General features: G+C 42.8%; 2 protein-coding genes across 5 annotated transcripts in view; both read left to right on the top strand.

Moving 5' to 3' along the window:
- The window catches only part of LOC112251519 (1-phosphatidylinositol 4,5-bisphosphate phosphodiesterase beta-4), a 175,912-nt gene extending 161,827 nt beyond the window's left edge, over nt 1-14,085 (top strand). For 3 of the 4 annotated variants that reach the window (XM_042321854.1, XM_042321853.1, XM_042321855.1), the window contains 12 exons: nt 264-352; nt 745-898; nt 1,050-1,102; nt 1,326-1,391; nt 2,804-2,919; nt 3,282-3,357; nt 3,625-3,800; nt 4,108-4,209; nt 5,624-5,681; nt 6,693-6,779; nt 6,923-6,959; nt 11,870-14,085. In XM_042321854.1, the coding sequence (XP_042177788.1) occupies nt 264-352; nt 745-898; nt 1,050-1,102; nt 1,326-1,391; nt 2,804-2,919; nt 3,282-3,357; nt 3,625-3,800; nt 4,108-4,209; nt 5,624-5,681; nt 6,693-6,779; nt 6,923-6,959; nt 11,870-11,955 (1,100 nt within the window). In that variant the 3' untranslated portion in view covers nt 11,956-14,085. The remainder of the gene's footprint in view (nt 1-263; nt 353-744; nt 899-1,049; nt 1,103-1,325; nt 1,392-2,803; nt 2,920-3,281; nt 3,358-3,624; nt 3,801-4,107; nt 4,210-5,623; nt 5,682-6,692; nt 6,780-6,922; nt 6,960-11,869) is intronic. The other variant, XM_042321856.1, reaches the window with a different exon arrangement.
- A 4,874-nt stretch (nt 14,086-18,959) lies between these two features.
- Nucleotides 18,960-25,257, top strand: LOC112250570 (lysosome-associated membrane glycoprotein 5). Its single transcript, XM_024420832.2, has 7 exons — nt 18,960-19,209; nt 19,592-19,692; nt 20,458-20,636; nt 21,123-21,254; nt 21,432-21,528; nt 22,401-22,589; nt 23,884-25,257. Exons 2-7 carry the CDS (start codon nt 19,635-19,637, stop codon nt 24,060-24,062), a joined length of 834 nt encoding a protein of 277 aa, XP_024276600.1. The 5' UTR covers nt 18,960-19,209; nt 19,592-19,634; the 3' UTR covers nt 24,063-25,257.
- The last annotated feature ends 45 nt before the right edge of the window (nt 25,258-25,302 follow it).

Below are 25,302 nucleotides of genomic sequence, written 5' to 3'. Positions count from 1 at the left end.
TATTTTTTTTCAAATGGCAAAACTGAAAACACGAAGTAAACCGAACTCTTCGGTCCTTTTAAAAAAACCTGCTTCCGGGTCAAATATTGCGTGCTATAGCTTGGGAAATAAATACACGTGACTCTGGAGAACAACATAAAGAAGTTAAATCCCCTTTGTGTTTTGTTTTCCTCGCCACGATACCGACGAGTATCGCGATGCCCGGTATCGTCCCGGCCCTAGTATAGTCCAGCTTATTGATGAATCTCCTGTCTTCTCCCTAGCCATCGTGGACGCCCTGTCGGACCCAAAGAAGTTCCTGTCCATAGCAGAGAAGAGAGCGGACCAGATGAGAGCTCTGGGGATTGAAACGGTACCGACACCTGTTTGATCCGTCACTATTGATTCTGTTAGCCTCGTACTGTATACACACTGTAGCCAGCTGTTCCATTCTTGGCTACAGCGCACACAGTACATCGTCACTGTGTGGGATATGTCTTATGTTGGCGTATGTTGAATTGCTTTGGCTACTGGTTTAGTAGCTACCGAGTTCTGTCACTTGTAAGGTCCCTGGATAAGAAAATGTTCTTAGGGGTGAGTCAGGTGAAAAGGTCAAATATCACTCAATCTCGACATCTATATGGAAATGCAATACTGACTTTTTTGCAAAGTGCGTGAGAAAGATTTCCATCCATGGTCCTGAGACGGTCTCTCTGCCGCTCTCTCTGCCCCTCCCTCCTTTTCTCTCCTCTCTCCTCTCTCCAGAGTGACATAGCGGACGTACCAAACGAGAGTTCGAAGAACGACAAGAAAGGGAAGGTGAACGCCAACGTGAAGACCAACGTCACGCCACAGACCAGCTCGGACCCGGCTCAGTCCTCTAAGTCTGCCCAGAACAACACCACGGAGACCAAGAAGGGTACGACACACACACACAGATACATACATGCACACAGATACACACATACACACACACACATGCACACACATACACACACACACATGCACACACACAATCTGAGACCTAGCATTGGTACAATTGAGACGTTTTCCATTTCTCTCGTTTGTAGATACAAACACCCTCGTGCCGCATGTGAACATTGATGACTTGAAACAGATGAAGGTAAGACCTCTACTCATAACCCTCACAGTTCCGGTGGTTTCCACAGCACCTTTCCTAGTGGTTCTGCGGTTTGATAGTTTCTCATCAGCTCGTGGTCCTGCAGGAGAAACAGAGGGGGGGGGCAGCACTGTCATTCCTCACACAGTCTGTGTCTTTTAGCTCGCTGTCCTTTTGATTTAGCCAGTTCAGTCTGGCTCCAATAATCCGTTTTTCCTCTCCTCAGACGTACCTTAAACTGACTAAGAAGCAGCAGAAAGATCTGAACTCTTTAAAGAAGAAGCACGCCAAGGTGGGTTGATGTTTTAGGAAGCTCTTCTGTTGACAGATCCCGGAGCGAAGACGAGGACAGATCGTTCATTCTGAGGTCCACACATTGATGGAGAGAGAGAGGTCCTTTCTTTTCATCATTCACTGTTGCCTGACCCCTGCCCCCACAAACACACACACATTCATACACGTACACACGCACACACACAGCATCATGTAGCCTAAGATGGACAGTGTTTCTCTTTGATCTCACCAGAGACTTGCTAAGATGACCCCCCCTCTCTCACACACACACACACACACACACTAGCTAGACTTCAATCACTAATACCTCTGTCCTTATGAAATCCCGTCTCATGCAACAGCCTGTGTGTTTAAAAAATATATATTTTGGTTCGTACACAAGAGATGAACTCTTGTAGGGTTTACCATAGCAACCAGTCTGCCGTCTTTGCCTGTTCTGTTGCATAACAGTTATGACACTGACTGATGTTTTACAACACATGTACCCAGTAGTTTCATATGTTCTACTGATGTTTTACAACACATGTACCCAGTAGTTTCATATGTTCTACTGATGTTTTACAACACATGTACCCAGTAGTTTCATATGTTCTACTGATGTTTTACAACACATGTACCCAGTAGTTTCATATGTTCTACTGATGTTTTACAACACATGTACCCAGTAGTTTCATATGTTCTACTGATGTTTTACAACACATGTACCCAGTAGTTTCATATGTTCTACTGATGTTTTTTACCCAATGTTCACATGTACCCAGTAGTTTCATATGTTCTACTGATGTTTTACAACACATGTTAGTTTCATATGTTCTACTGATGTTTTACAACACATGTACCCAGTAGTTTCATATGTTCTACTGATGTTTTACAACACATGTACCCAGTAGTTTCATATGCTGTACATGTTTTACAACACATGTACCCAGTAGTTTCATATGTTCTACTGATGTTTTACATAGTTTCATATGTTCTACTGATGTTTTACAACACATGTACCCATAGTTTCATATGTTCTACTGATGTTTTACAACACATGTACCCAGTAGTTTCATATGTTCTACTGATGTTTTACAACACATGTACCCAGTAGTTTCATATGTTCTACTGATGTTTTACAACACATGTACCCAGTAGTTTCATATGTTCTACTGATGTTTTACAACACATGTACCCAGTAGTTTCATATGTTCTACTGATGTTTTACAACACATGTACCCAGTAGTTTCATATGCTGTACTGATGTTTTACAACACATGTACCCAGTAGTTTCATATGCTGTACTGATGTTGTGTTAGTCCTCAGCTATATGGTCTGGCTGACTGCAATGCTAAATGACTTGATTAAGAAAGGTTGGGCCAAGCTATCTTAGTTCTGATATCGTCATTAATATGTGGCATTTCGTCTCAGGACTGCACCATCATGCAGAAGTCCCACTGCACCCAGGTGGACAAGATGATCGCTCTGCACGACAAGGAGAAGCAGACACAGGAGAAGCTGCTGGAGAAGGCCATCAAGAAACGAGGGTAAATATCAGGACCTGAAAGACCAGTCAATCAGTCAGTCAGTCAACCAATCAATGATAATGAAAGGCTGAAAGAGACATTGAAGTTAAACATTCGTTCTGGGATGTCTAGCACCAGCACAACGCCATTAGGCGTGAATTATTCTCTCGTGGACAGACTATGTCAATTGAGCATCAGACCAAATCCTGTGAGTTTTTTTTGTTCTGGGTTCAACCGAGATCAGTTGTGGATATGTTCTACCATGTCTCACCTACCATGTGTTCTACCATGTCTCACCTACCATGTGTTCTACCATGTCTCACCTACCATGTGTTCTACCATGTCTCACCTAGCTAACAAGTCTGTTTCTGTCGTCCCTACAGAGAAAACAACTGTCTGGAGTTGAAGAAGGAGACTGAGAGTAAAGTGGAGAACCTGACCACAGACCACAAGGCCAAGGTAACCGTGCAATGTCCGTCGTACAAACATCTCAGAGAGCAGTGGAAGAAAGTGAATCAGTTTCACTCTAGTTCTCCCTCATTGGAATGTATATGATTGTACTGCTGGGTTTATGTTGTTGGACATCACAGAGTGTTTAGTGTGTAGTGTTTAAGTAACGTGCTTATTACAGGAGAAGGACATTACAGCCTAGCACACTAAGGAGCGGTCAGAGGTGATATAATGTATACGTGTTTAGGGTGTAAGTGTGTATCCTGTGGCCTACAGGTGAAGGACATCACAGCCCAACACACTAAGGAGTGGTCAGAGATGATCAACTCCCACAGCAGTATTGAGCAGGATATGAAGGACATCCACGTGGTCCAGCAGTGTGAAAACCTCAAGAAACTACTGAGTGGAGTCCAGGAACAACAGACTCTCTCGCTCAAACTGATCCACGAACGGTGAGAGAGAGAAAGAGAGAGGCGCACACATATGGGCAAGGCGCACAAAGTAAACACTGAATCTCAAACTGGTCCACGACCTGTAGCACACAGCCAGAACAACTGACCCTACTGCTCAAACCGGGAAATTCTGAGATTTGGCTTGGGACACCACGCATGCATTATTTTATAGGCGTGATGTCCTTGAGTGTCTTAATTATCTGACATGTGAACCCATCTTGGGCACTTTGAGCTGTGAGTTTGCCCTGTCAGGTGTACTTGATGAGGTTCCTTACCAGGCCTTGCTTGTTGTCTCATTCCCTCTCAGGCAGAGCAAGGAGATGCGGGCCAACCAGGCCAAGACGTCCATGGAGAACAGCAAGGCCATCAGCCAGGACAAGACCATCAAGAACAAGGCCGAGAGGGAGAGGTGGGTCACGCTGCCGCGCCAACTAATCACTCACCGACGTATACTGCATGGAGAATATACAGGGAACTGCCAAAATAAAGGAAACGCCGACATAGTGTCTGAACCTTTTCACGCGCTCCAACAAACGGAGGTGATCATTCTACAGTGGTCCCTGGCGCGTCGGATTAGAACACTTATTTAGAAGGTCCAGTTTCGACTGACGCAGCAGTCAGCGTTTCAACTAGCCACACTGTTTGCGCAAACACCAGTCTCAACGACAACAGTGAAGAGGCGGCTCCGGGATGCTGACCTTCTAGGCAGAGTTCATCTGTCCAGTGTCTTTTTATGTCCAGTGTGTCTTTTTATTAGCCATTCTGAGATATGGCTTTTTCTTTGCAACTCTGCCTAAAAGGCCAGCATCTCGGAGTCGCCTCTTCACTGTTGACGTTGAGACTGGTGTTTTGCGGGTACTATTTAATGAAGCTGCCAGTTGAGGACTTGCGAGGTGTCTGTGTGTGGGCGGGGGGGGATATATTTCAACTGACTTATTTCCTTATATGAACTGTAACTCAGTAAAAATCTTTGACATTGTTGCATGTTGCGTTTTATATTTTTGTTCATTGTACTTTGTATCCCTCGTTTACTCAAGCGTTTCCATTATTTTGAGCAAATACCTGTAGGTTATGTCAGGATGAATATATACTATGTAGGTCTTACGCATCCCCCATGAACACCCCTTAAAGATGGAGTCCTTAACGGTGAACCTGCCCACGTCCTGTTGTGATATTACAACAACAACAAAGAAGTTACGACCAACGCGGTTTTTTTCTTCTCCCTCGGACGTCATTGCGCACGCGATAAAACAGCAGCATATGTACTGCAGTCTTCTTCTTCTTCTTTTTTGTTGCCCAACGCTCCTCCAGTGCTCCCCACCTCTGCTTTGTCAACAAAACAATAACCACTGCCGTGGGGCGGACAGTGGCGATGTTTCCCCCTACTGTGGGTTCCATCTTTAATATCCTTTTTACTGCAGTGGGGCTAAATCAGGGTCACACAAAGTGTTTCTTGGTAGTCTTAAACACATCTACTTTGAAAACAAAGTATACACCTCACACACATGGTTATGGTGGTTAAAAAAAAGAAGGCACATGTACCACGTCAGATATAGAGTTGAAATGTATTCAATTATGAGTTTGCATCCCAATGTTACACTTTATATACATCACAGAAGACTGAGATATAACAAAAGCGTTTTCTGCGTTTAAAAAAAGTGTGTTTATTAATTATGAAATTATAAAATGTGTTAATGATATTCCACCCATGAGGCCACTAGAGGGCGATGTGGTCATTTGACTGCAGGAAAGGGCCTACACTGTATCTGTACTTCTTGATGAATTATTATAATCTTATAATCTCACTCTCATTTTCTTCACAGGAGAGTTAGAGAGTTGAACAGCAGCAACACCAAAAAGTTCCTTGAGGAGAGGAAAAGGGTTGGTGTTCTATCTTCTACTAATTCTAATGCTGTGACACTGTCGAGGTGAATCAACTAAGGCCTTAGCCTTGTAATTGTTTGCGTAGCCGATACTTGTTGATGTAAATTTCTCTTAGTCCTCTCTCTATCTTTCTCCTCTCTCCATCTCTTGCACCACAAGCTTCCAACATACCTAAATTCCCTCTTGAAAAAAAAAGGAGATACCAAAACCGTTTGCAGGGTTGTTTAACTCTTGAGGTCCCGCTTGTCTCCACAAAGTTTGGTAAATCTGCCTTTAGTTTTATTTTTGTATATTTTATTTTAGGGGATTTTACCCCCTTTTTCTCTTCAATTTCGATCTTTCGATCCCCAACGGGCCCGGGAGACGAAGGTCGAGTCAAGCGTCCCCCGAAACATGACCCGCCAAACCGCGCAACTTAACACCCGCCTGCTTAACCCGGAAGCCAGCCGCACCAAAGTGTCGGAGGAAACACCGTTCAACTGATGACCGCCATCAGCCTGCAGGCGTCCGGCCCGCCACAAGGAGTCGCTAGAGCGCGATGAGCCAAGTAAAGCCGCCCCCCCCCGCCAAACCCTCCCCTAATCATGACGACGCTGGGCCAATTGTGCGCCGCCCTAATGGACTCCCGATCAAGGCCTTTAGTTTTAATGCACCACAGTTGTGGAACACCTTACAAAACAAATTACACCTGGATTCCCTGGCAGTTTAGAACTCTATTGTTAAATGAGTTCACTGAAGTGTGTTATTGTTTCCATTGACTATTATTACTTGTAATAACCTGATGTAATGTATTTATAGCTGTCTTGTAGTTTTTTATATTTCTGCTGTTGCTGTTTTGATGTAATTTGTGTCCTCGGGGCACCGTTGTAAATGAGACACTGGTCTCAATTCGGTTCCCCTGAATAAATAAAAGTGAGTAAAATAATAAATCAAATCTTTCTCCTCCCTCCGTCTTTCTCCTCCCTCCATATTTCTCCTCCCTGCCTCCCTCCCTCCCTCCATCTCTAGTTGGCTATGAAGCATCAGAAGGAGATGGAGACACTGGAGAAGTCTCAGAAAGAACAGCTAGAGGAACTGGACAAGTTCAATGAGCAGGTAACTCACCGCTGATTTAGGATCAGATTAGCACACAAATAAATCATAGTTGCATTGTTTGTCATCATTTCGTCATGGCCTGTACATGTATGTTCTCTCTCTCTCATCCCTTTTATAATATGATTTGCTTGTTTTTTGCACAGCGTTTGAAATCACATCATGCCAATAAACAGTGTCAAGGTAGGCGCTTCCATCTGTCCCATCTTCCTAACCTCTGACCCCTCTCTCTCATCTTCTCCTTCCCTCTTTTCATCCACCATCCCTCTCTCAATGTACCCTTCTCCAATCAAGCAATACAGTGGTTCCTCCTTTAAAAGTTGCGTCATACTGCAGCACACCTTGCGGGCTGCTGCAGAATTCTATGGCACGCTATTTAATTGTCAGTCATTTTTACCATTAATGCTAGTTAGTGCTAGTTTGACCACCAGAGGGCATCTTTGAGAAGCATTTGAAAGTCTTCAATATTGGCATTACAATAGAATGTAAAACCTTTTTTGTAAGAACAAAGTATATGGGATTGATTTTAAGAAATGTAGCTGAATTAATTTGATTAATATTAAGGTGTTTCTATTACAAGAAAAACTAAACCATCAGGGTTTCCTTTAGGATGGAACGGAAAATATGACGCAGTACAACGTGATGGTCGGGAGGAGGCTACAGTACTAAGAGCATGAGAGGATTGGAGGATTCTAAATTAACCTCTGGGATTGTTCGGGAGGCTAGCATCCCACCTCACCAACAGCCAGTGAAATTGCAGGGTGCCAAATTCAAAACAATTACAATTCCTCAACTATACAAGTATTTTACACCATTTTAAAGAAACACTTCTTATTAATCCAACTTTTCGGCGAAAGCAGAACATACCATTATGTTAGGTCAGCAACTAGTCACAGAAAGCATTCAGCCATTTTCCAACCAAAGAGAGGTGTCACAAAAAGCAGAAATATAGATCAAATTAATCACTAACCTTTGACGATCTTCATCAGATGACACTCCCAGGACTCAATGTTACACAATACATTCATGTTTTTGTTCGATCAAGTTCATATTTCTATCCAAAAACCTCAGTTTACGTTGGCGCCATGTTCAGAAATGCCTCCAAAACATCCGGAGAAATTGTAGAGAGCCACATCATAACAGAAATACTCATCATAAACTTTGATGAAAGATACATGTTTTACATAGAATTAAAGATAAACTTGTTCTTAATGCAACCGCAACCGCTCAGATTTCAAAAAAGCTTTCGGCAAAAGCACAATATTCAGTCATCTGAGAACCGGTTCAGCCACAAAAGCAAGCCATACAGTTACCCGCCAAGTTGTGGAGTCAACAAAAGTCACAAATAGCATTATAAATCTTCACTTACCTTTGCTGATCGGAATGGACTCCCACTTCCACAAGAAATGTTTGTTTTGTTAGATTACGTCCATATTTATGTCCAAATACATCCGTTTTGTTTGCATGTTTAGTTCACTTTTCCAAAGGCACAATGCGTGAGCACAAAATTCAGACAAAAAGTCAAGAGTTCCATTACAGTTTGTAGAAACATGTCAAACGATGTTTACAATCAATCCTTAGGGTCTTTTTATAATAAATCTTCAATAATATTCCAACCGGACAATAGCGTATTCATTACAGAGGAAAAAGTAGGCATGGCACGCCCGCGTGACCGCGCAGTAAACAGCTGATTGGCCTCAGCCTAGTCCACTTGTTGAAACAGCTCTTATTCGACACCCTTCCACAATAGAAGCCTCAAACAACTTTCTAAAGACTGTTGACATCTGCTCTAAGCCTTGGGAAGTGCAATCTGGCCCCATAGACACAGCATATTGGATAGGCAATCACTTAAATGAAACTACAAACCTCAGATTTCCCACTTCCTGGTTGGATTTGTCTCAGATTTTCGCCTGCCATATGAGTTCTGTTATACTCAGACATCATTCAAACAGTTTTAGAAACTTCAGAGTGTTTTCTATACAATACTACTACTAATATGCATATATTAGCATCTGGGGCAGAGTAGCAGGCAGTTTACTCTGGGCACCTTATTCATCCAAGCTACTCAATACTGCCCCACTGTCACCAAGAAGTTAATATCTAAGGGGTATTTTTTGTTGTAGCAAATGTGGTCTGTGAGAATATCTAATGGGCTTTAATATAATTGTAAATTAATTCATAGTAATAATAATCGCTTTGCTAAAAATATATATATATATTTTCGAGATTATTTGGTTTTCATTTAACCTAGAGTGAGCGAGGAAAAAGGCCATTCTTGAACATGGGATGAGACATTCTCACTAATTTGTGTATAAAGCCAGTTTGTTATTCAGAATTATTTATTTCTGTTTTTAGAGGGAGAGAAAACAAAAGCCTCCCCATGGGTCTCCCGGTGGCGGCCGGCACGGGTATCGAACCAGCATCTGTAGCAACGCAGTTTGTTTGTCTAAGACCATGTCTTAGACCGCTGCACCACTCCGTTAGGAAAATATGGCGTTTTACAACGTGACGGTCGGGAGTAGGCTATAGTTCTAAGAGCATAACATTTCCACACCCTAATTGTAGTGTAACGAATACCCAAACGGAGAGTCAGTGAAAATCAAAATCTCATTGATTTATCAAGACCAGTCCCCATGCTTGTTTCAGAGCAGCGCGAAACTATGCTGAAATACGTATTGCTTCAAATCCTGTTGCTTCTAACTTCAATATGTTTTTTTAAATAAATAAGACCCACACCACTTTTAACAGCACGTTACTCAACACTAGTGAGACTAACTTCGCCTACGGTAGGCCTACAGTATATCTAAAATATTTTTTCCAATGACGTGACTCTCCGCCAATAATTACATTGAGAGGATTGGAGGATTCTAAATTAAAGCCGCCTCGTGGGTCTCCCGGTGGCGGCCGGCACAGGTTTTGAACCAGCGTCTCTAGCAACGCAGTTTGCTCTGCGATGCAGTGTTTTAGACCGCTGCGCCACTCGGAAGGCCCCATCCACAAAGTTTTTAATCTTGATCAATTGCCTTGCACAATGTATCAAAATACAGAGAGGTGTTGGTAAAGGTATATTGTCCTGCTAATAGCCCATGATGGGCTATTATAATACTTTATATATTGTCCAGGTCAGGATAACCAAAACATTTCTTTATTAAAGACTATCAGAAAGAATGTTTGTACTTTTTTATTTTGGTCCAAAGCCATGAATGAGTGAGTCACTCAGCTTTATGTAGGTGCCGGGATATGTGACTGTGCCATCAACTTGATTATATATAATGATATTTTGGAGATTATTTAATTTTCATAAAAACGAAAGTGAGCGATTGTAATCTGAATAATGGGCAAAATAATATTTGTAAAGGCCAAAACATTTATTAATGTTTTTAGAGGGAGAGAAACGCTGTGCCAATTGTGCACCGCCCTATGGGACTCCCAATCACGGTCGGATGTGATACATAATAATAATAATAACTGTCCCCCCTTCCACATGTTAAAGGTTCCAATTGATAAAACATTTTATCAATTAGGATATTTGAGTTTAACCACAATATTTGTTGTATTATTTGTTAGGTCTTTTCTCGTGGATTAAACTGAAATTGCAACCAATCACGGCCGGTTGTGATGCAGCCAACCTAACTAAGAAATGCATTTGAAATTAGAATTCTCCCCCTACCCTCCTTCTAGGCAAGTCTATTGACCTTCGAATAGCCCTGCTAATAGCCATAATGGCGCTGTACAACGTGACCGTGTGAATTTTAAAGAGTATTTTCCAGTAAGCAACAATTTGTTTACCTTCATTAGCCTACTTTGTTCCAATATTTCTGTCATTCAGTGCAGTCTGACAATTAATAGTTATATTGTATTAGTTTGAATGTGCAGAAAGACCCAAAGAACAGGGAACGTTTCCCTAGTCAGCGTTTCCCTAGTCAGTGGATACAGCTGGAGAACTGCAAGGCAATCCCATTGTGCGCCACTCGGGAGCCATGACCAATATATATTGTCCTACTAGAAATGTTGTTTGCAGAATTTACAGCCTGCTACGCTTGTGAAAAACAGGGTTAATAATAAATCTTTGAGAATATCTAAGGGGCTCTTTAATTAATAATAATAGCTTAGTAGTAGGCTGCAGTACTACAGTAAGAACAAAATAATCCTAACATTTCCACACCCTAATTGTAGTCTAAGTTTCTCTTAGAATAAAAACCTTAGTATAACAACAGTTTTAGTAGTAACAAAACAACAAGTGTATTTTTAGAGACACAGTAGCGCCTTGGGACCCAAAAGCATAATCAGTGCTCTAACTCCCCCTTGCGCTGGTCTGGAGCAATGAAGCAGTGATGCAGGGTACCGTACTAAACCACAGATTACCTCTAAGTCCCGCAGAAAAACTTTTAGTTGAGCAACCACTGTAACACCCTGCTCCAATACTAGTGATGCTTCCTTCCTTTCGACCTTTCTTGAAGTGACCACAGATCTAGTGTGTGTCATTGGATATTCCCAGTCCCTCCCTGTTCCCTCCCCCACTTTGCTTTGATTGGTCAACTTGTCCAACTCCAGTTTCCCTATTTCTGTTGAATCTGATGGTATCTGCTCTGTTTAGTTCAAGTGGATTCTCTGCAGGTCCTTTCTACCTACAGATGATATGTTATTCTATGAGAGAGAGAGGGAGAAAAAGAGAGAGGGGGGGGGAAAGAGAGCGAGAGAGAGCTCGTCTTTGTTTTAACATGCAGCGCTCAGGGTGTCAGCAGTCAGTCCTGTCTACATGAGTCATTGATCATTATGATGAGTCATGAGAGCATTAAAAAGCACAACGACCCAGGAGACGTTCCATTGCGGCTAATCACTGCGAGTCTTCCTGACACCTGGATATCATGTCACATTATGCTGCAACACTAGGACAGGACAGGAAGGGTTCATTTGGGACCGGGCCTAATTTATGTAGTTGTACTGTTAGTGTAGTCTCCATCAAGAAATGACTGTACTGCTGTAGTACACTGTCGAATCCTGTACCTGCCTTTGGTAGGAGTCTGTGTGTGGATTCTTGCATTGGGAGGTGTGTGTGTAACAGTTTGTGTGTGTGTGTTGGTTCCCTCTAGGCCAAGGACATCCAGCAGATGGTGAAGCTGGAGGAGGAGATGGACCGCAGACCAGCCACAGTGGTTTAACCACTCCCACCACCTGAGACACACACAGAAACACACACACACACACTGCCCAGACCAGCCACAGTGGTCTGAACACCCCCACTAGCACCTGAGACACACACACAGACACTGCCCTCTCAAACAACTGACACAGAGACCCAGACACACTCACACACCCCACTACACACACACACCCTAGATTCCGCCTTTCATCCTCAACCTGCAATATTGTCATAGTTCATAATTCTCTATCCCTGTATATCTCCCTCTGCAATGAACCACTCCCACACAGGGTCTGTCCTCCCATCTCTGACCACTCTCTGTTACAGAGTTATCCCACGTGCTATTCCCAAACCTTGCCCTCCTTCACTCCAACCACTCCTCCACTGAAAACCCCACTCTGAGACATCCCCAGCTCCCCTGTGCTGCGGAGCCATTGATGCAGACCAGTGATTGACAGTAAGATGAGCGACTGCTGTTGGAAGGTGGACGGGACATCCGAAACATTGAGAGACACAACCAACCTTCACCTTTCCATTTTTCCACCACTCTACCATTCCCGGATCTGCTTTTTATAACACCTCCATCCATCATCTTTTTTTAAAATCTGTTTTTAATGGAAGCAACGTTTGCAGATATGATCAATAGTCACTGTACACGCACATAACGATACAGACAACACACTTACACACACGTACTATCACGTCTGCTCTTTCTGTTGTCATGACGGCTCAAACCGAAGTTAACAGATCATGTTTTCTGTTCAAACTCTTTTAAGACTTTTATTTTGTATTTTTAATGGTACCGGGTATCAACAACAGCACCAGAATATGGGACGGGGAAAATACGTATATATTAGTTATGAATTTTATGTCAGCACAAAATATGTGAATTATACTGTATGCTACACAAGAGTTGAAGTCATGTCCTGAGCACTTTATATGTGGTAGGCCATCATAACCGAATTGGAAAATGTAGCAGTGCACTAGGTTTCTCTGTTGTTTTGATAAGAATGTAAAAAATAAAAAATAAAAATAAAAAGATGAAGACAAACGTTGGATGAACGGTGTTCGGAGAAAAACCCCAAACCCAACGTCAGGTAGTCCTTAACACTGCGGCTTGTCCTTCATGCACACTTTTTTATTTCATCAGAATGTGTATTAATATGATTTCCCCCCCCACCCCCCCCACCCCAAGAAACCTAAAAGCCTACACCTGAGATTCTTTGATTCTTTCACACCGCCAGACGTGTATGCAGGGGGTGTGACTGTATCGACCAGTGTTCCTTCACTGGCCTCTCTAGCCACTTCAGAAATAACCAGTTAATGTATTGTACTTGTCAATGGCAAACGTAATAAGTCTTCATAAACTCCCAACGTGGACCCGTTTTCAACAATCTATACACTACCATGTGTTTTCATAGACCCTTTGACTCCCGATAAGTACAGCAGCCTAATGTAAGTGAAACACCCATCTAGCTCTGCTCATTCCTCAGTAATGAAAACATTGTTTCAAATGGTGTGCGCTCTGAGATGCACTTCTGACTGTACCTCAGCTGCAATATAATCCCTGTACTGTTCTTGCCTGTGCCATAGCCAGGGGGATTAGGTATGGTAATAACAGGCTTATTACATGCTTATTACATGGTTTTTACATGCTTATTAATTCCCTTTACTGGCCTCTGAGCTAGCTGGCGACACATCCCTTAGCAGCTCAGAACAGTATGTTGTGCGGGCGTTTCTAGTTGATTTAATTTCAAACCAGATATTCCTGTGCCGTGTTATCGGTGATGAAGCAAAGCTGTGTAGAAAAGCACTTCATTGGCTATCGGAGTGGATATCAAAACAGACCGACCATGTCAGGACAGGAAGTACTAGTTTGTTGTTGTTTCTGGTTTTGTAGAGACAGTAAGGATGGACTTAACAGAGGTTCATAGCTCGCTGTGTCTCACCCATGATGACACAATGGAGTTGGATGCGCCTAACATCTGATCTAGGGTCAGATATAGTTTCATCCCACTTATGGTGAACGTTAGATTTGGGTGAAGGGTAGCCTAACCTCTGGCAGTGACAGTATTGGACAGGTGGACATTTTAGTGAGAGATGCATTGTGGGAGCTTTGTTATGAAGTAATCATGGGTACTGTAGTTTGTGTGCATATACTGTGTACACAGACAGACAAATGTGTGGTCAGGCGTTCATACTGCATGGCATTACACTCGCAAAGATTGACCAAAACAGATATTACACAAAATACACAATAAGTGACAACAACCCCTACGGATTTTTTGTACTTTTAATCGTTCTGCTGTATAATTCTGCTGTAGTTTTACTCAACTGGTGTAGAGAGAGTATTGTATATATGGGAATGTATGCAGTTAATTACTTTTGACCAAAAAGGTGTTCACCGGTGACCCTGTCAATCAAGGGCTGGGGAATAGTGCACTTCTGTTGGTTTCTGGGAAAGACAATTATCAACCCCTGTCCTCTTTCTTTTCCTCTCATCTTTTCTGTTTCAGTCCATTTCATTATCTCTCTCTCTCTCTCTCTAGCACCTCACACTACATGGAATGAACACTCTCGCCACATATCTAGTGCAGAATTACGAGTTTTTAAAAAATTAAAAAGTGCTTTTATATTTTATTCCATTGCTTTCATATGTGCCACTCGATGTCTGCTAGGACGTTTAAATTATTTTACGAATGATAAATGCCAAAATAAGGGGTTATTTATATAAAGGTATATAAATATATATATATATTATATATTAAATATAGTGTAGTTTAAGACGATATGTTTTTTGCACTAGTAGAATGTTTCTGTTATGTGTGACCTGTACGACATGTAACCTTTTGCTCTCTAGTTTGTTGAGAAAGCAGATTATTTTCGCTGAACAATGTCGCCTTTTGATTTCCTTTACGATTTGTATATCCTCTTTTTTTTCTATTTTGACTGTAGCTTTGTCGACATACAGACCATCCTGTGAGTGTTTTTGTATTTATATCGTAGGCCTACTGTCGAACTTATAGCAATGAAAATACTGTTGTTACCCTGTTCCTTTAATACTGTTTTATAGTATGTGTACCAATAAACTATCCAGGTGTAAAATAAAACCTGTCTTCTTGGCTCTTTGTTTATTGGCCTATAGGGATACCTAAAAAGAGCCCACCATTAACATGGTTTTTTTAGGAGCTGGAGGAATGGTCTTTTGCTCAAATTCAATGTATTATGTAATTAACTTATATTTTTTGATTTGTTAATTCCACGTGGTTACAGGGTTAATTCCACATGGTTTCAGGGTTAATTCCTCTTGGTTTCAGGGTTAATTCCACATGGTTACATTGTTCATTCCACATGGTTTCAGGGTTAATTCCTCTTGGTTTCAGGGTTAATTCCACATGGTTTCAGGGTTAATTCCTCTTGGTTTCAGGGTTAATTCCACATGGTTTCAGGGTTAATTCCTCTTGGTTACAGGGTTAATTCCTCTTGGTTTCAGGGTTAATTCCACATGGTTTCAGGGTTAATTCCTCTTGGTTACAGGGTTAATTCCTCTTGGTTACAGGGTTAATTCCTCTTGGTTACAGGGTTAATTCCTCTTGGTTACAGGGTTAATTCCACATGGTTACAGGGTTAATTCCGCCTGGTTACAGTGTTAAAACCAAAACAACTCAAAAGGGTTTAAGTTTAGGTATTCATTCGGAGTGGTTAAGGTTAGGGTTATGGATTGGGGAAGGTTTAAAAGAAAACCATTAAAACAGACTTGCTATTACCATCAGGTGTAATCAGCATGCACAGTATTCTTGAGTCTTGCTAGAGCATTGTGAACTGCCATAGAGCAGTGGTCTGAGCAGCATTCTTTGCCTATGAGCATCATCAGTTAGCTCCTAGTGCTGGGAAATATATATTTTTAAATGATTCTCAGGACCTTTTCAAATGTCCAAAACAGGTACAATTGATCAAATGTTTTCCTTATGTTTGTGTGATTTGAGTTAATTGTGTTTTGTTGTTCCTCTGGCTGCCACAAGTGACAGAGAACTTACTTAGTTGCACCTTTTCGCCACAACTCTGTACAGGCCTTGAATTCAGACTGACTTACTATGTTTGGCACAGGTCACTCAATTCCTTAATGATGTACATTTCAGTCAACCGGTGGTTTTGGAGTGTTCAAAAGTGTACGACCTGTTCCATTTTAACAGTGTGAAACTCTCCCAAGAATATCCCTGTGAATGTAAATGTTATGTAATTGTAAAAATAAAAAAAACATATCTTGGCTCTTGCCTTATGAAAGGATGACAACTGAAGATGTACGTGTCATTGAAGGCTGAGAGGAGAGGGGCGGGGGGAGGGGGACGCCCACACGTCTATCCCTTAACAATGAACCCTGGCAGGAGCTAGCGGTGGAAACTGTTCGCGTTCCACATTCAATAATCAGATTCAACAAGCGCTAAATTCATTTACAGCCCCCCAGACCACTACATACAAACAGGCGGTGCAGCATCTGAAGCGCTTTATTCATAATTCAACTATTAGTGTTACCATTCGAAAACGTGAAAAAGTATGGTAATGATGTTAGCATTGTCCTGGCAACTCCATGGCTTTTCTTCGCTAATAACACCGCTTTGAGGGGCGGTATGTTTTTGTGGTGCGCATCAGGTTGGGAGAGAGAGGTTACACCAAACCTGCTCCTCCTGACAGGGAAGGCCTTTTCTCCAACATATCCCTACATTACAACGTTATTCTATCGGTTTAGTCATCATGTTGAAACTTCCGGAGTAGTTCTCCATAGAGGCGCCAGCGTCAATTGTCAAGACGAGAGTGGCTGCACTGAGCTCAGTTACTTCATGTGAAAAAGGTTGCCTGGAGGCGGTGAAGATTTTGGTGAGTAACAATGCGGATCCAGAGATGGTTGACGCGTGGGGGAACTGCGCTGATGTGCGCGGCGGTGACAGGTCACTCAACGTTTTTGGTGAGAGCCTTCAAGAGACTGGGGCTTCCGACAGAATTAAAGTCGGTAACTCGGCGATGGAGGTGGCAAAGTTTCTCGGCCACACAGACTGTTTTTATGCGCTCACCAGTAACAAGCAAACAAAAAACGAATGAGAACGACGTTGGGGGGGTCAGAAAGATGGTCCTTCCCATGTGAACTCGGATTGTAACGTAAACGAGGAGAAGTTGGTGAGAAAGTTATTGGATCCCATTAAGAGGCCAGACGTTCTTCATGCGTGTCTCCAAAGCGTGTACGGGACATCACATGGCTCCCGAGGGTTTCGGGTCACAGAGTAAATTATCTGGTCTTAAAGAGTCGATTACTGTCAATGGATTCCATTGAGGAGTTTGAGATAGAGACTGACAGCCCTACATACCCACAGGGGCTGTTTTTTCTCAGTTGTCCTCACCCAACCCACCTCCTCGATCTAACAACCTGACCTGCCCGAAAAACGTCTGTAAGGTCACCAAACCTGGGGGCAAGTTGACCAGCTCTGACAACACCCTGAAGACCACCAAAAGCTGTGCGTCACTAGCTGCGCCAACTGCCTCTCGTCTTGGTATCCTACTAACTGCCCTCACAGGTAACAAAGGAAAAGAAGAATCGGATAAGGACAAACTGAAAACAGCACCTGACTTTAATATGTGGCGATTTGAAGATAGCTAATTACAGAACATGTGCAGTTTGCCTACAAGTATCAGTCCTGTGCTACCTGACCGTTCAAAACTATGTGGAGAAACGTTCCACCAACTGCCAACACCAACATTGCAGATGTTACACTGCCTGTTGCCAGCTCCTCAACGACTTTAACAGTATTGGGCAACAAACTGTTACGGAGATTTACTTTCCCCGCGTTTAAACAGAGCGGGAAGGAGGCGCAGGAGGTCGCGTGTGGAGGAGATCCCGCCTCAGGTTCACCGCGAGGAATTCCGCGTTCAGAGACGTTTCCGCTGAGTACAAAACACCATCTGGTGGGGAGCATAGACGGCATAAGCGCCGTGAAGTGCGAGCTTGACTTCAATTTTAAAACGACTAAAACACTGGATTAAACTAACCTACTCGTGATTTTAGATTGAGGACTATGAGATTAGTTGAATCAGGTGTGTTGGTACTGTTTTGGACTGGAACAAAAAGCCACACATACTGCCCCCTTGTATAGTGTTGGGAAGGGGGTGGGACAAACGTAAGGCATATCCACGGGGAAGCCTCAAGCACAAAGAGGATTCCTGTGCTACCATAAAGATTATGTACATTTACTATGAATAGCAAACGCCATCCCCTGCATAGCTATTCATAACGGTTGGGAAATATCAATAGACATGACATTTCTTTAAATCGTTTTCATGGGACTGCGTTTCTAATTATATTATAATTATTATATTCTTAAATTGTGAATTATTAAGATGAATGAATAAATATATATTCGTTTGTATTTAAAAATGGCAAGGGTTTGTATTCTCTGGAGGAGAGAGTATGTGTGTTTGTGTTTCCTCAACGTCTAGCTCCATGGTAAGTTATAAAACCCTCACAAAACCTTGACTTTAGAAAACTGGGTCATTCTGAGTACTGGGTCAAGTATACTGAGAATGCTATCACATTTACAGGGCGTTATAGGAATATTTTTTTCACTGTATGATGCAGACTTTATTGTTGCCTGTGTTTGTGAAGTGGAAAGGGGGGGTGGGGTGGAGGTGACTTGAGCATAGGAGTGTCAACTGTCACAGCTGAACGGTTGACAGAGTTTTGACTCTGTCAGCTATTCTTTTCTGAGTCAGTAGCATTTACGGACAATGTCCACTATTGCCGGATTACAAGCAATAAAGTCTAACATCATCTGACACATCACACACATACTCATTCGTTTCGACTCATATGTTTAGTGACGTTTACAATTGTTTTAATCATACACACACGGTAGTCAAGGGTATGTATGTACGCTGTATATTATGAACAATGTCTTTGGCAAAGGTGTGAGAGGAGGACACTGCGCGGGTGTCCTCAAGCCTGAGTTCACACACACTGAGCTGTGTGTGAGAGAGAGAGCGCGTTGCCAGACTGCAATCCACGCACGCACATACACCACAGCAGCTGCAATCTTGCTCAGAAGCAGAGAGGAGGGGGTAGCAACGATCCCCCTCACACACACACACACACACACACACACACACACACACACACACACCTCAGCTGCAATCACAGTGATGGAAACAGAAGCATTGCGGGACTAGCTGCGGTTGCTGCAGCGAAGCTCTTTGGAAGAAACAAACTTCGGGAGAGAAACTGAACTTCTTCCCCCGGTGAATCACGTGAGTCACTCAGAGTGTTGTTACCGGCTCACTGTCTATCTGTTGGTATGTACAGGGGAAACTCTGCATTGCCGCAGGCGACGCTCACCTAAAGCTCTCTCATCGACTGAATTCAGAGCGCGGAGAGAGTCTAGAGCAGTACAAGGTGTTCAGAAAGCGGCAACTGAACAACTGTGGCATTTTAATGCGCAGCAAACCGGATGCTATCTCTCTCACGTCCACCTGGAGATTTGCTGCATTCGCGATGATATGAGCGTGACTACCTGACGCTGAACAGCGGGATCCCTCATTGCTTTCTTTCTTTCTCTCTCTCTCTCTCTCGCTCTCTCTCTTTTCTTTCAATCTCTCCCTCTCTCTCTTTCTTTGCGGGTTCACTACACAGGCTACCCCGCCAGTTAGCCGTTTCAGTGCCTGGATCCAGTACAATGGAGCGGCTCAGATTCAGCACCTTGGACAGCGCAGGACTTCTGCTACGTTTGTTCGGTAAGCGACGACTGTGTGTGTGTGTGTGTATGTGTGCGTGCGTGTGTGTGTGTGAGTGCGCCCGCGCGCGTGTGTTGCATACGATATTTCGGTCGTGACTGCACAAAGCAGCCTGCGTGTCTGGCTGTCTTTGTGTGTGTGCGCATGTGTGTGTTTGTGTGCGTGTCGGGGGGGGTGTACCTGTATTCAACGTCAGTGCAGTGAAAAGCTCATTGTGAGAAGAATACTCAAATGCAAGTCATTATTATAACATTTATTAGACTCACCGGTGTGGACATCTCTATGTCCTGCCCATTTTTCTAGCATAGACATGCGGTGAGATTTAAAATGTATACTACATCCGTGTCATGTAGCTGGGTATTGTTACATCTAAGTGGGCAAATGTACTCAAGCGAAGCTATAGGTCCTCATTCATTGCTCCCAACAGTTTTCTTCTGGGAGACAAGAAGCCCCTTTGAGTCTAATCTTTGAGTCTTCGGGCTGCCTGGTTTTGCTGATCATGCATGTTGCGTGGCATGCACTCCAGTCTGTAAGAGCATTGACAGTAAAACACATTCCTGTGAACCATCTTTCATTGTACTATTGCCTACAGATTCTATTTTATTCTATTCCTTCTGCAGACCTCACATGTTTGGGCATTGCAATATCGATGACGCAAAAAAAACCAACAACAACAACATATAAACTGTCATGTATTTGCCACTCTGTTACCCCTGTACTCTACACTGCTGACGTGACCCTTACACAGTACCACCCCGTTTTCAGGGATCCTGGCCCGGTTGACCGTGACGGCTGAGCAAGAGGGAGAGAATCTCTCCGGTCTGTCCACCAACCCAGACAAAGACATCTTCGTGGTCCGGGAGAACGGGACCACCTGCCTCATGGTCGAGTTCGCTGTCCGCTTCACGGTCCCCTTCGACGTCCTCGCGATCAACGGGATAGACGTAAGTAACAACTCCGATATTTCATGGCTCTGTGTTCTTTTTACTTCGCATGTAAGGTGTCCAAGTCAAGATTTCATATACAACTGCGTAGATAATACAGTTAGTTTAACACTACTTTTCATGGCACTTACCTTTTGGACCTTATCCTCACTATAATAGCCTAGTATACCGCTGGGAATGTGTGGGTGGACACAGCCCGTCGACTTCGGTTGTCAATTTAGACTGACACTGACACATTTCTGTATGTGAGAATTTACTCTCATTTAGACACACATGGGGCACTCATGCCACGGTATTACGCGCGGTGGGCTGTGCGTAAAATGATGTGCTGATATTTTGGAAACCCGTATTGGTCGACTGTAGCAACAGCGTGCCAGTGTGAAACAAGTCCATATTATCATCAAAGAAGACTAGTCTATTGAGAAACGCATGTGACCATCACCATCAATCACACACTGGTGTTTGTTTCCCATCTGTTCTCTGCAGCTCATCACGGAGAATGCGTATCTGGCTCTGCCACGCGGGGCAGACATTGAAGGGAAATGCGGGAGCCAGGACGCGGATATACACATCTCGTGGAAGGATAAGGCCTACACACTCCGCATCAACTTCGTCAAGGTTTGTCCCCTATTGTGAAACAGTCAGTAGGCAACCGCGTCTAATTACAATTACCCAAAATCATTTAAGAGCGTTTATCCCGCGTGGGATTCTTGTAAAAATATGTTTAGATAACAACGCCTACACATAACATCCGTAATGTTCTTCTTCTGCTGGTGATGACTGTGTGTGTGGCAGGAAACCCGTGACAAGGGAGATGAGGTGTGGAAGATTAGCAAATTGCAGTTTGTTTATGACACCTCGGAGAAAACGCATTTCATCAACCCATACAACCGTGAGTAGCATTTATATCCCACTCAGCATTTTCTGTGTATGTTTTGCAAAATGGTTTCGTTTAATAATTATTTAATATTTGCACTAAACGTGTGCAATAAAGAAAGGCAATTAACATACTTGGGCCTTATTTCGGAGTTTTTTTAAATATATTTTTCGTCTAAAAACCTTCTTCTTCTTATAATTATTATTATGATGTTCCTGTTTTATAGTTTTTTTTCGTCACTTTTGATTAATTTCAGTAATTTAGATTAGACATATGATGAGCTAATGTTGAAATTCCCGTAGCCTACCCCAACAGCACAGTTTTTGGATTCAGTATTAATTCACATTTTAAAACTCATGACGGGCCAGGCAGAAGTTGAACACGGAATTATTGAAAGAAAACGGTGACTTTTTTGCTGGATAAAAAGCCCGTCTTTTCTGGACACGCTATTGGTGTGCATCTGCCGCAGTGGCCGTTTTACCTGCGTGTAGAAACAAAGTGATTCCTATAGCCCTAATACGTTTTATACTTAGACGTTGTTAAATTTCGATATTTGTTCCAAATTATTTCATAAATATTAATATGAATACTCTATTATTCCACATTTATTTCAATATTTTGTAGCCTTTATTTGACTTATTTCTATACATGTTGCGTGTTTGTGTTTTTCTGTATGAAATGCATGCATGCTTGTGTGTGCATGTGTAGATGTGCGTGTGTGTGCGTTCGGGATTGCCTGTTTGTGTCCGCACGTCTGTCTGTCTGGCTAGCTGTGTGTCTCACTTTGTCAGTCTTGTGGGAATTCCTGTGCTCTTCTTTTAGACCAACCTACCCATATAGTATGTTTCCTCACGTACTGCATTCTCCTATCCCATCTCTCCATCTAGCTGGGAAGCACACAGCCAGCTCCCACGGTCTGTCAGCGCTAGTGACCCCTGCTGGCCACTCCTATGTCTGCGAGGCTAAGCAGACACTCACCCTCATCTCCAGTGACCACCAGAAGGGAGTGACTGTCGCCATGAGTGACATTCAGATCCAGCCCTTCGACATCAACTCAGACTTCATGTTTAGTGAAGGTACATGATCTAGCCATGACATCATACCAGCCATGTTCAGTGAAGGTATAGCACAACAACCTACGGTGGTACTCCTCTCATGGCAAATGTTGCAAAATCAGCAAATGTCCCATCCATGTCAAATGTACAGCCCCGTATAATAAAGGTTGTCACCTGGAGGAATGATATGACACTAGAGAGGATGATGATGATGATAATGAGAGGTTACCGTACAGTAGTATTGGAGAACTTATCTCACAACCCCTACAAACTGCGCCCCCCCCCCGCCCTTCCTCGCCCTCTCCTTCACCCTCCTCTCTCTCTCTCTGTGGGGGCTGGTTGCTGCAGTTTGAAGAGTATGGCTGCAGAGGGAGGGAGGGAGGGAGGGAGGGAGGGAGGGAGGGAGGGAGGGAAAAGGAAAAGAGAGAAGAGAGAGAGAGATAGATAGAGGGGAACGTGAGAGAGGTCATTAGGACTTTATGGCTGTAGTTATAGCCCTGTCCTCAATGCAGACTTTACAACTGTAGTTAGATATATACTGTCAGTCACTGTGTCCTCTAAAGGCTATCACTCTTCTCTTTCTGGACTGCAGTAAACTAGACTGCGTTTTGCTACGGTGCCCTTCAACTATAGTGTTTATTAACCCTTGGTGTACAGTGGCCTTTCATCTGGTACATACTGTATTAATTAACTTTTAAAGCTACATTCTGGAAAATCTGCAAACCACCAGAGAAGGCCACCATTAAAAACATAAAATCCATCCCATGATCCAGAACATCAGAAGGCTATAGTACATGTAAACAGTACGACATATCGCTTACCTTATATGAGCTAAACTAGTTTAAGGCCCTGACTGTTGCCCTTAAATATGACACTTTCTAATTTAGAGACCAGTGAGACTGTTTCTGGGACATGTTGAACTCATATTATTATGTGTTGACCTTTGATCTAATACTAATCAGCAAGGTCATGTGAAGGCTCTCTCACATAGAGGAGAATCTTCTCACTGTGGGCATGGGAAAAACTAAAGGGACCTGACTGACCAGGGAACTCGAATTTTGAATTTCCTTATTGGTTAAAGTTAGGTTAGTGTAACAGTTAGGGTTTAGGTCAGGATTAGGTTTGCAGGCCAATCATGTAGCTTTAGCCGCAAACCCATGTGTAGATAGAACTGTGTGTGTGTGTGTGTGTATGTATGTGTGTGGGTAACACACTCACACATGCACACATATGGACAGATAGACAGGCACACACACACACACACACACACACACACACACACTAATGTATTCTGTGTGTGTGTTTCACCCTGCAGCCTATAAGTGCATCACAGACCAGCGGGAACAGCTGGAGGAGACTCTTCCTCTGATCCTGGGTTTCATCCTGGGCCTCATCATCGTCATCACGCTGTCCGTCTACCACTTCCACCTCAAACTGACCGCTGTCACCCAGCCACAGCTGCCCCGCGACCGGTCCATGTACAAGAACATGTAAGGAACTGGACATTGAAACAAACACTATATGACAACTCTCCATGGTCAATGATAGTACAGTAGAACAACATTCCAAGACTCCCCATGTTCAAGAGCATCTAAGGAATCAAACATTAGATCATCATCAACACAATGACTCTCCATGTACAAGGTAATAGGACATTGAAACAAGCACAACATGATGTTCAAGACATGTAAGGAATCAGACACTACAAATCACTACGACTCTCCATGTTCAAGGATATAGGACATTAAAAACAAGACGACATGACTACTCTCCATTCAAGGATATAAAAAAAATGGTACTAGACTACAATTATAACCACAACGCTCCTGCCTCTCCAAAGTCAAACCAATGTGACTTCCCTTGCTCTGAACTCCCCATATATTGGAGAGTAGGCCATAACTTTATGGAGGCCTAACTTGCGATATGGCTAACTTGAGATACGTGTGCGTAACTTGGAGCGTTCTCGTAAAATGCTGCATTGAAGTCATTTGGAGACTTGCGCAACATTCGATTTACGCACGCGTTTTTACTTCTTCAGTTAGCGTTCTACCCCTATGTGTTCTGCTGTCCAGAAATCGCTGTTTTTTTGTCGAGAGGCCTGCGCTTTTTGTCATCACCCCCCATCACGTGTCTCTGTCTTTTCTGTCAACGAGCTACAAAAGAAACCTCGCAGGTTAGCAGGTCCAGAGTTGATGTTCAGCTGAGGTTCTTACTTTCCGGACCCCAGTTTTTACTTTATGTTTTAGAATGCAACCATCGTGGTGAAAGTGGACGGTGTTGTGGTATGTATGTACACTGTGCAGGTGTTTCAATGAACTTCAGAAATCATGCAAAATAAATCATTGCAGTAAACGCTTGACTTTGGCATGAACGGATCATTTTCCAGATCTGACTCGATGGAATTATGTCAAGAAAAAAATATGAAACGTAAATTGAAAAAAAAGAAGGAAAACATGGTGTGTAAAAACGTGCCCCCCCCCCAAAAAAAATAATATTTAATACATTTATCTCATATCAGAATGTCAGAAGAAGTTTATCATTGTGTTTATCATTGTGAAAGAAATGTGCAAAGATATTTAAGATTTAAAAAATAATAAATGTACACTATTTTCAGAAAGACTATGCATAGAAAACTATGCTGATGCTACTTTAATGTTCACTGAAATAAATTTTACAGGAGATATCCTAAGCCTGTGTAAGCCTGTTTTTCCTGTTTTCTTTGTGCATTGCTCAC

The sequence above is a fragment of the Oncorhynchus tshawytscha genome, linkage group LG05 (genome assembly GCF_018296145.1).
Source record: "Oncorhynchus tshawytscha isolate Ot180627B linkage group LG05, Otsh_v2.0, whole genome shotgun sequence".
NCBI lineage: Eukaryota > Metazoa > Chordata > Actinopteri > Salmoniformes > Salmonidae > Oncorhynchus > Oncorhynchus tshawytscha.
This window is presented reverse-complemented; position numbering and strand designations above follow the sequence as displayed.